The sequence below is a fragment of the Amaranthus tricolor genome, chromosome 15 (genome assembly GCF_026212465.1).
Source record: "Amaranthus tricolor cultivar Red isolate AtriRed21 chromosome 15, ASM2621246v1, whole genome shotgun sequence".
NCBI lineage: Eukaryota > Viridiplantae > Streptophyta > Magnoliopsida > Caryophyllales > Amaranthaceae > Amaranthus > Amaranthus tricolor.
Window position 1 is genome coordinate 6,515,077 of NC_080061.1, and position 11,620 is coordinate 6,526,696.

The window sequence follows — 11,620 nt, forward strand, 5'->3', positions numbered from 1 at the left end:
TTGACTTGATTTTAAAAATAGATGCACAATACTGTAAAAATTAATATAAATACAATATTAATACTCGCTTTTAAACTGATCTGAAATACATCACTTAGAAATCGAGATCAACGAATAAATGTAGTATGAACTAATGAGAATTTGACAAGTTTTTCTCATAGTTTGAACTAATATTATATCGTGTATTCTTGTGTTAGGTAAACCATATAGCAAATCTGCCTAAAAACTAGATAGTGTATCTAGAAGAATAATTAAGAAAACAGAAAAAAGTACTGGTATATACTTTTAATCTAAGTTGCACAAAAACGGACACGGACACGGACACGACATGGGTACGGGAAAATGCCAACTTAAAAATGGCGGACACGGGGACACGAAAATGGTAATATAATAAATATATCAAATTAAAGATAATTTTACAATCTTTCATTTGATATATGTAAATAAACACTTTAAAAACATAAAACTCACATAAAATGCAAATAAGTACTAAATAAACAATATGAGTATTTAAAAATAGTCATACAAACCAAATCAAAGAAAACCAAATAAATAGGTAAATTCAAGTTTGATCATCACACATCATCCATATGACATCCATCATCATCCTCCGCACAAAAGTAGTTTCCAACTCGGGGTCATCAAGAGAAAGAAAACCATATAAATAGGTAAATTCAAGTTTTTTAAAAAAATCACGTGGGGCACGTGTCCCTTCCCTGTCTTTGCCGTGTCCGTCGCGTGTCCTTGCCGTGTCCACGTGTACGGAAAAATATTAAAATATTGGACACTTCATTTGGCGTGTCAGACACGAATTTTGGCGTGTCAGACACGAATTTTGGCGTGTCGGACACTAATTTTGACGTGCCCGTGTCCAACATGTGTCCGACACGCAACACGCAGGTCCAGGAGGGTGTCCGTGATTCCTAGCTTTTAATATATTATAGACTAGTCTAAATTACTTATATTCATTCCTCTCTATAAATTAGACACTAGTTTCATTTATAAATTACTATCTCCTAAGTCTCTCTCCTAGTTAAAATGCGTCATTTAAACGGTATTTATCAATTAATTTTAATTTTGTATTTTATTCTTAATTTATAAGTTAAAAATAATTTAATGTGACCTTTTTAATTCATAATTAGAGATGTCCATAAATAATCTAATTAACCAAAATCGAGTATGACTCAACTCAATAAAAAATAACTAGCATATAAAACTTAAATCAGATTAGGAATACATATAGGTAAACATAAAATTTTAATTTGACCCAAATTTTAATTTTAATTTGAAGCCCGTCTAAACATTTAACTGTATACCTCTAATCTTTTTTTTTTTGAAAGGATATACACGTCGATCTTAATGTAAATATTTTGATATTAACTTTTATAATTTTTTTATTATACATAATTAAAAATACTAACATTTAAATAAATGTCTCAAATATCATGTAATCTTAAATGAAACATTTAGAAAGAGATTGTACTCCATAGTATTTGAACTTTGGTGCATTCTTTTTTTTTTTTTAGCTTTAGTCTCACATAGTCACATAGGAGTAATTTCTTTTAGTTTTTTCCATTTTCTTAATACTCATTTTGTCCCTGGTGTGTTTAAAATAGAGAGAACATAAATTTAGAAATGAAATATTTAAAAGAAAAAAGTGAGACTATATAAAAAAAGGCAAATTAAGTGGTAAATAAAATACCATAATATAAAGAGGAGTTTTTATGAGAGGGATAGAGACACTATTTTTCTTCTAAAATACTCTTTCTATTTATTATGGTTGTTTCATTTATTTTTTTAAACACTATTTATCGATTATTCTTAATTTGTGTTTTATTTTTAATCTGTAAGTTAAAATATAATAATTAAAATTTTATTTATTTTATTTAAATTCTTAATATAAATATTATTAATAGTAATTTTTTATAATTTAAATTTAAAATAATTTATAAATATGTCAAAACCAAATAAAACGATGATAGTGTATATTTAAATGGAGTTTCATTTTATTATACTCCTATCATGGATGGAATGGTCACTCTCACAACCTTGTTGTGGTCTTGTGGATTGAGGCCCCCCTCCCAAAAACTCTCTCCATCCTTCCTTCCTCACCAAAACCTCAATCCATACTCATTTTCTCTTCTCTATGAGATTACCACTCGACCAATATAAGTAATCCACATTCACTTCCCCTTCTTCTCTCTTCCTCTGTTCTTCTCTTTCTCTTTGGTTCTTTTCTCTCAGTTTCAGAGATACTGGAAAATCAAACATAAAAAGAGAGACAAATTTAGTAACTTTTCTTCACAAAAATGTCTAATGGTAATGGAGATGATCCTCGTGTTCATGATATCAAAACTAAAATCAGGGTTGTTCCCAATTTCCCTAAACCTGGTATACATTCAAATCTTCTTCCTTTTATTTCTGTAAATTAACATTTTAATTCTGGGTTGAAAACAAAATTGCAAAATGCTGTTTTTTTTTATCCATAATTCTTTTACTAATTTGGTCTTCTGCATGTTTGTACCTTCTATTTTCAGAATAAAGGCAAAAACTTTGCTCTTTTTTATGCACTTTTGTCAAAAAATGATTAAATTTTGATGAACATTTTGATTTTTTAAGCAATTTAAGCAAGTAGGTGTTTGTTAAATTCCTTGATTAGAAATGGTTTAACATCAAATTGTGTAGGTATTATGTTTCAAGATATCACTACTTTGGTGCTTGATGCCAAGGCCTTCAAAGACACAATTGATTTGTTTGTTGAGCGTTATAAGAGCAAGAACATTTCTGTTGTTGCAGGTGAATTTTATTGTTCTATGCTGAATTACAATTATTTTCACTTTTTGATTGTCTTTTTCTTGTTCTTAATGGTAACTTTTTGTAGCAGAAGATAGCAAGTATGGCTACTTACACACCATTTTCTTTATGTCTTCCTCTGCTTTGTATTGTAAAGGAGTTACTATTAGAAGTGTTATGATGATTTAGGAAACTCCCAAGTGGGAAAAAGACAATTTTGTTTGTCATGGAGTATTATGGATAAATGGTGGGTAGGGACTCCTACTTCTTTTGTTTAAAAGCATTAAAGGGTTATTGTGGAAACTAGTTTAATCTTTCTATACATACTCCACATTTTACTGGCTAAAGTTTTATGTTGGAAAAAATATATACTGCTTCCGTTTCTTTTCGAATGTTCTATTTGCTTTTGGGTTACTATTTATCAATCACTTTTAATTTATGCATTAAAACATAGTCAAATAGTCAAATGAGATCTTGTTTCGTCTCAACATAAGATTTATCAATATTTAGTTATTACACAATTATCGCTATTAAGTATTAGATTAGTGCAAATATGTAAAAAGCAAATGAGACATTTGAAATGAAACAGAGGGAGTATTATTTTTGGGTGTATGGCTTTTTAAAACACTCTTAGGCTGAAGAAAATGGGGGGGCTAAGGTAGGGAGAAAAAGTAGGGAGTTCAATAATAAAATGGTTGAGTACACTCAAGTTTATGGTTGGCTTGAAGAGTGCTTTTAGGAGTATGTTTGACTGTGGGGCTGTTTTAGTGAGGTGTGCTATCAATTACTATCTGTGAATATAATGAGCGGCTTCCATTGTTTTCTTATGGTTTGTGGTTGGATCCAATATTGGGTGGACCCTTGTGATTTTGTTCTTGATTCGTTTGGTCCTTTGGCTAAAGTTGAATGATCAAGTCCAAATTTTACTGTTTTAGTGGGTTCTTTATGTGCTTAGTTTATTCTTTCTTTCGCCATATGTTTTATCTTTCACTGTCTGTGATTGAACTTTGTATGATTTACCTTTGAAAATAGCTCTGATTGGATCCCTATATGATACATTCTATATTGTTGATGTATGTTTGATGTCAACTACGGGATTGTTATGCTTGGTGATGTTAGATTGAAGTAATATAGCCACTCGTGGTGATTAGACATTGTCATGTTGATAGTGAATTTGAGCTAGTAACATATGTTGGTCTGTTATAAGACAAATATGAAACGCTTATCCGGACATTTTGATCTTGATCTTGATTTGAGGATATGCTAAAACGACGCAGAACGATTAAGATCCTAGAAATCTCATTTGTCTTATTTCTTGAAGGAATGGTGAGACTTACCATCATGTATTGTCTATGGTTTGTCATATTTAGATCTCCTGTCCTTTTCCTGCAATGTGGGGCTGAATAAACTTATTCAAATCCTTCACTTGGCTGTATCCCTGTTCATTTGCATGCTTGCAAATCTTTTGGTTGGATTTAGAGGTGGTATGGGCCAACGATTTTGTTATTGCTGTCGCATGTGCGTGAACAGATGTTTTTGTCTCTTTCTTTGGCTATCTGTTTACTGGAATCCCTCCTTTGATCAGGAGAAATCCTGTTGCTATCTACAATCTTGTAGCTCAAAATTTGTAGTTATGCTTTGGGATACGAGCGATCTTAAGTTGATGGTTCTTTTGGATTTTCTTTCAAACTTTTGTGTGGAAGATCCAATTTAAGTTGGTAAATACCGCAGTTTTGTACCATCGTGTCTTTTGCGACCACGATGACCTCTTAAGGTTAAAGTATGCTCAAGCGATGTTACCATTGATACGGATTACTGTAATCTTATAAATTTTTGTGGTGTGTGTAAAATGAAAATTGAGCCAAGAAAGAAGGATCGATGTGTAGTTTTTTATCAATCATGGAAGAGTGGTTTCTGGCTTAAATCAAAAGTTTTTTCATTTATTAGAGCATATAATATATCCTGGGGCCTCAACCATAAGTTTATGGTTGGATGCTGTTAGAGTATACTACATAACATATCCTTGGGCCTCAATCATAAGCTTAAACTGATGGTTGAGGCCCCAAGATATGTTATATACTCTAACATCATTGTCTCACTATGGAATCAAGTTATTCATTGTACAGACAGAGAGAAAATAATTTATATAACTACTATTCAGTTTCCCTCAATAGTTTTACCATTGCCTTTTTCTGCTAATTAATCAATACTGAATACATCGGAACAGCTGATTTGAATACCTTCATATTACATATTTTAATAAACCATTGTGAATATTACGTGCATTTTTGTAGACTGCTGTTAAAAGTATTAGTTTGATTCAACTCTTTTTTCTATTATTTCTTACCTCCGTGCTCAGAACAAGAGTTTGTGTTATCTATAGTCCTATTGCAGAAGAGCTGGAATTGTTGTCTCGTGTTATTCTGAACAGGAGCTTTTTGTGTGTTAGGCATTGAAGCAAGAGGTTTCATCTTTGGTCCTCCTATTGCATTGGCTATTGGTGCGAAGTTTGTGCCTTTAAGAAAGCCAAATAAGTTGCCAGGTACTGTCTCCCTGAATTTATTCTTTTAATTGTAACATTTATCTCTTGATTTTCCTCCTTCCTTCCCCTCCATATCATAGTGTAAAAACGCGGCAACGGTTGCAATTTCGCTAATGTAACGAGGATGCGGTAACAGGATTAATGTTGTTATTGTAACGCTTAAATATCAGTCGAGTGATAAGATATCCCTTAATACGGCCCAAAATATGTTATTTTTACACCTTTACAATGCGGAAAATATCGGTTCGTTTGTTTTAAAAACCTTTACAACACGGCTGATGTGACCCGATGCAATGCGGCCTTGTTTTTAACTATGCTCCATATTCTTTCATTCAAAAATAGTGTAAGAAAAATTGATATTTGCGAAGAGTAATACCGATAACGTGGATTTCTTTAATGATGTGATCAGACTGATTTTTGTACCTACAGAACTTTTTCCAACCTTGTGCTCTGTTATGATTGTGTTTATAAGGGTGAAATATGCTTTCCTTTTGTTATACATGACATGGAATGATGTGGACCTGCAAGTTGATGATTTGAACGACATTGAATGCGAAAAAAAAAATTCAAGGGTATGACCGTCAAAATTATTATTTCTTCGCAGCTAATGACCTGATGAGACTGATGGTCCAGCTGTTGCTCTAGAGTCTAGTTGATTGCTAAAATATTTCTGTCCGAAACAGTATCATCACATACATAATTGACTTGAAAATAGTTGTTCTTATTCCTATGATTGTATACCAAAGAATTAATAGCTATCAGATTTGCTATATGAATATGCAACTCACAACCTAGGTCCTGGATTGTTAAGTTAGTCTAAAATGCCCCAAAATTCTCATCTTTAGACTCATCATTAGAGGCCGGAATGGATTGGTGCTCTAGGTAACCTATAATTTTTTTTTTTTTCAAAAGTTCTTGCCAGTGTCACATGATTCGTTAATCTTCTCGCGATTCGCGAGTCAAAAAAAGCGAATAATGGTTGGTTTTGGGCTATTCTTATTTATTGGGCAAATTTGAGCCAATCAATTATGTTACGCTGGTACTTCAGAACTCAGAAGTTTCTGAAGTAGGTGATGATTTTAAGCAACATAAATTTCTTAATAAGATTTTCTATCGATGGCAATTTCTAGATAATTTTTTTTTCTCTTAATTTTTAAAATGTGAGGATTTGAGGCTGTAGTTTCTTATATTTATAGTTATTAACTAAATGCTGAATTTATTGTGTTACAATAAGTTATCAGCTCGGTTTGCCTTATGTATGAGTTGTGCTTATGTCAATTCATCACATGTGTCGAGTTAGTATTCTAGATTAATAACTGATTTATCGTGTTTGTCGACAGGTGAAGTTATCTCACAGGAGTATGTATTGGAATACGGCAGTGATTGTCTAGAGATGCATGTTGGTGCTGTTGAACATGGTGATCGTGCTTTGGTTGTTGATGATTTGGTTGCTACTGGCGGAACTCTATGCGCCGCAATGAGTTTGCTGGGTAGGAATATTTTTTAACAGTCTTAATTTTTTAACTAATCTCTATTGATGAGGATATGAATGCCGTTAACTGTAAAATATTCAAATTATAAATCTAGAAATAAACTTAAGGGATTTTTTTTTATTTTTCCTCTATTATTGCCTGTCAAACTTGTCAGAAATCAGAAGCTAAGTTGTATGTCAGAAATCAGGTTATTGCACAGTAAACTATCAAATAAAATTGTCTTCTTGAGGGTTAATCTAGCTAAGATTCTGCTAGAGATGTTCTTGGACCTACCATGTAAGTATCTATGAGGTCAGTCGATAAGAACTATATTATTTATGAGCTAAGTGAAATCGGTCATCTTGTAGAGAATAACCATGTAGTTAAAAGCTCAATTAGTTTTCAGATAGAAATATTAAAGGAAAAGTACATATTTCTGTAAGTATTCTTTGCTAGATAATCCGGGTTTTGATTGGTCAGCACGTAAGTTATGGAGTTGAATACCTGTAACATCAAAGTTCAATGCATATTTGTTACTGCCTTAGAGATAGCGACGTCCTTTTGGAACATTATAAATAGGAATTGTTCCATATTTTGGGACATGTTTATAACTTACAATGTTCAACGAGATTCTTTAGCTATGCCATAAGGTTTTTTTTTTATTATTATTTTTTTTAATAGTGAATGCCTGTTGACTACTCTTTATCTGTCCTACAGAACGTGCTGGAGCAGAGGTGGTTGAATGTGCATGTGTCATTGAACTACCCGATCTGAAGGTTAGAGCTTTATGTGATATCGTCTTTCTTTTCTAGCCAGTCTTTAGAAATTTGATTATGAAAATGTGAACGGTTAGAAAATCTTCCTAAATCATTGAACTAGATGTACTTGTTCTCAGGGGCGAAACCAAAAAATAGAAGTTAAGGGTCTGTAAGAAAGTTATTTACTTGTTAGTGTGTAGAATCCTTTTAAATAATCCCGCTTGACATTATGTAACGTGATAACTCTTAATTGAGAGCTAGATATGGGAAGACTAGAGAATTCCCAGGTACTCCGTATGTTGATGATTTAACTGATAATCATTCCTCGAAAATTTGACGTGAGGCTAATAGCTGTCAAATTGAAATGCTGCTCTTTCTTTCCGCTTTTAACTTTATTTCCTTCTAATATTTATTAAATAAGTGATAAAGGTCTTGCACTATTGTTTGTCAATGGTTGCTATTATACATGTCCAATCATCATCCGAAACCATTTTTTTACAATTATTGACTTATTATAAAGTTGCTTTTTCCTACCAATCAAAAGGGATAAAATCTTATACATGTGTGCATTCTGTACTACTGTATCCAATGATATCGTGATCTCTAGTTGCAAACAAGACCTTTTTGTTTTGAGCTTAACGCCACGAAAAATTTCTAAGAGATTCCCTTCATATGCTATTGTAGCTTATTCATTTCTTAACCTGCATACTTAGTACTGCATTATTAAGGGTATATTTGAGGTTTATGCTTCCTTAAATTTGATCTGAAGATCATAAGTGATGGAAATTCGAGTTTATTTTGTTCTTTACTTTTTTCTGTGAGGAATCAATTCTTTTGACTTGGGCAATGAAAAAAGATTGCACTACCTCTGGTCCACGAACGCCAAAATAATTGCCTTTGTGTCCTTGCAATATGATTAAATCCATAGTGAGATACAATATTCCAGAAATGTCGGCTTTCATGGGGCCTAGTTAATCCTGTAAGTTAGAGGGGATTTTGACATAATTAGTAGCTGTTTAAATGTTCGTACTTTTTAGATAAGTGTCCTGTGCATTGATGAAACACGCATCGCATATCTTGAAGTTCAACATTACTTTCTGTTTGTGTCTAAACTGTGTGCCTTGAGAAAATTCCGGTATGGAGAGCAGAATAATGATATTTGAACTAGTATGTAGTGAGAGTTTAAGGAGGGGAAATCTGGAATTGCGCCCATATCTGCCCTCAGGTTGTTACAAACGCAATCAAGTGCATCTCGTAATGCTAGTATAGACCTTTGACACAATGAGGTCTTGAGCGTTATTTGTTCGTCTAGGCACAGGGGATTTGCATGGGCTTACGTAAATAAGTTCAGATAGTAGCTAATAAATTAGGGGTTTTAGGGTGTAAGAACAATTAAGCTGCCTTGTAGCTGAATGGCTAGAGTTAGAGGTGTTCAAAACAACCCGACATAAAAAAACCAATGTGGACACAGAACCCCAATTCAAACCAACCCGAAACACCTGATCCGAAATCAACCCGATGACCCGAATGAACACATCTAGCTAGAGTCTTTTGAACAGTTTGTCTGCTTCGTTTCTTTGAATTTGCATTAAAATAAACTGCCCAGCATTCTATCAGACCAATACTTCTATTCCTCCATGCTTTACCGTGTATCAATACTGTCTTAACTGATGCTATGCTGTAATGAACCGATGGAATGATGTAGGGCCGTGAACGGTTGGCGGGAAAGCCGTTGTACATCCTGGTGGAAGCTCATTAGTACAGCAACTACTCTCTGATCCCACGACTAAAGAAGTGTACATAAGGTACATGATTCGTTGGCTCTAGCCGCTACACTGATTCAGATTATCCCACTTCTGCTATATTTCCATAGCTGATTGTCTCCTAATGCCTTTGTGAATCTGGATATGGCTGAGAACATATTCGATCGTAATGCAATCAACCATGCATTAATAATTCGTCCAAGAAGATAAACATATCTGTTATCCTGAACTTCCTCGCTTTAATGCATTATGGTTTTGGTGTAGGAGACTTATTTGGCTATAAAAAAAAAAGGAGAAAAGAATTCAGACTCAACTTTGACAAGTCTATTTATCTGTTTTACTCCTTACCCTTATTTTGCTACATTTGTGTTCTAATAGAAAATTGATTTTGGTTGGTGTTAGCCGAACCACAAGGGAAAAATAACAAGTCTATGAGAGAAATAGGCATATGCCTATAAATACTTCTCCGTCTCACTGAATTTGTATAATTTGATGCTTTGCGTTGTCTCTATTGGGGTTCAATGGGTGGGCTTAAGTAAATATGGGTTGTGTTGGATGAGGGCCTTTTAAATATAATATGGACTTTACATCTTTTAAATAAAACATGAATAATCCCAATTCACATTGTCATTTCATCATTAAATAATCCATCAATTATCTGATTTACAAAAATCCATTTCTGATCCTTATTAAGCTTTTTTATAGCTCGCTTTATTTAATTATTGTAGCACCTATTTTCGAATTTACCCATTTTCAGTCAGGCTTTTAAAAAAACCTTTTGAAAATAGGTCGGATAAGGACTCAAAAATGAGAGCTCGGCCCGTTGAACACCTCTAGTTGTCTCTCTCAAATTCACCAATTTTTTTTAAATCTCATTTATATATTATAATTTTATTTATTATCAAATATAGTTTTGTTTTTTCTAAAAACAATTTAATTTCTGTTTAATGCTGATTTAAGGCCACGGACGTGTAAAAAATACAGAATTTAGTATTTCCACTACTCTAAAATTTGACTTTGAGAATTTAGAAGTTGGTATAATGCTTTTGGTAGTAAGTTACAGTCAGTCCACCGCGCCATTATCTTCCAATAACAAATGTATATATTCTTGTATTTGTTAAGAAATTAAATTTAGTAATTAGGTGACTGATTAGGACTATAAAACGTCCCCCATGTGAGGATATATTTCATTTATTGCTAAGTATTTGCATTTTCTTTTGTTATTTATGGAACAGCCATACAATTACGATTGAAGTAATGTTCGTATAAACTCAACTAGGGATGGTTAGGTGTGAGGTTGTTAAAACCCAAATTATATTTTGAATCAGACTCTTAAAATAAAAAAAAAAAATCAATATTCTATAAACCTATATAATTTAAATACTCTCCTATTTAACGCCTCAACGATGTTTCATTTAACTTTTGAAGGTATTTTATCAAACACTTTTAAGTTTTTATTGTGTTTTTAATTTATTCGTCACAATACAAATAATATTAACACCAACTTATTATACTCCCTCCTATTCACTTTAGAAGTCTCATTTGATTTTTCACGGATTTTAAGGAGAGTCAAAAGTGGGATTCTAAGGGTAGGAAAAAAAGTGGTATTATGGGTTTTTTAATGTAAGGAAGGAAAATTAGTATGGGTAATGAAGGGTATAATTGAAAATAGGATAAAATTACTAAGGGCATAAAAGTCAAAAATTCATACCAAAAATAAAAATTGGACAATTAAAGTGATTTGACCATAAAAAAATGGGACACATAAGCTGAATAAGAGGGAGTAATTTTTAATTATGCTATATCTCTCAAGTACTATCCAAGAATTCAAGATGTATCATTCGTGGCAACTTTCGAAAAAGAGCAACCTATGTCTCCACCATTGTCGCAGCCGATCAGCAAGTGTTTATCTTATTTTTTAAAAAAAAGTTCACACAAAATATATTATCGAGTTAGGACTTGTAATTTCAGTTGAGTTTTGACATTTATTTTAGTTTGTATTTTTAATACCCAATTACTTTAGGATTAGTTTAATAAATATGGATATCAATTTCGTTTTAATAAAGAACTGATATCTATTTTCAATCATTTAAATCAATTGTGTTGTGCATAAAGCATGACCCATGAGTTTTGACTAGCTCCGTTAAAATAATGAATATTTTCTCAGTCTAAAATTGATTCTATTTTTTTAGTTTGTTATATTAAATTTATTTTATTTTTATTTTTTAATTTATATTTTTGTTAATTTTCATTCATATACGTTTTTCTATGAAATATTACTTTATTCTTTTT

General features: G+C 32.4%; 1 protein-coding gene across 1 annotated transcript; it reads left to right on the plus strand.

Moving 5' to 3' along the window:
• Positions 1-2,016: 2,016 nt before the first annotated feature.
• On the plus strand, positions 2,017-9,802 carry LOC130801310 (adenine phosphoribosyltransferase 3-like). Its single transcript, XM_057665132.1, has 6 exons — positions 2,017-2,391; positions 2,686-2,796; positions 5,243-5,335; positions 6,676-6,825; positions 7,525-7,583; positions 9,271-9,802. The coding sequence occupies exons 1-6, from the start codon at positions 2,310-2,312 to the stop codon at positions 9,322-9,324; spliced, it is 549 nt and encodes a 182-aa protein (XP_057521115.1). The 5' UTR covers positions 2,017-2,309; the 3' UTR covers positions 9,325-9,802.
• The last annotated feature ends 1,818 nt before the right edge of the window (positions 9,803-11,620 follow it).

What these genes read in the sequence shown, in the direction of transcription:
- LOC130801310 (XM_057665132.1), top strand. Translation starts at nt 2,310, where the DNA reads ATGTCTAATGGTAATGGAGATGATCCTCGTGTTCATGATATCAAAACT. An exon ending in AAAGCCAAATAAGTTGCCAG is followed by an intron (nt 5,336 to 6,675) that starts GTACTGTCTCCC and finishes GTTTGTCGACAG; the next exon opens with GTGAAGTTATCTCACAGGAG. An exon ending in TTGAACTACCCGATCTGAAG is followed by an intron (nt 7,584 to 9,270) that starts GTTAGAGCTTTA and finishes GGAATGATGTAG; the next exon opens with GGCCGTGAACGGTTGGCGGG.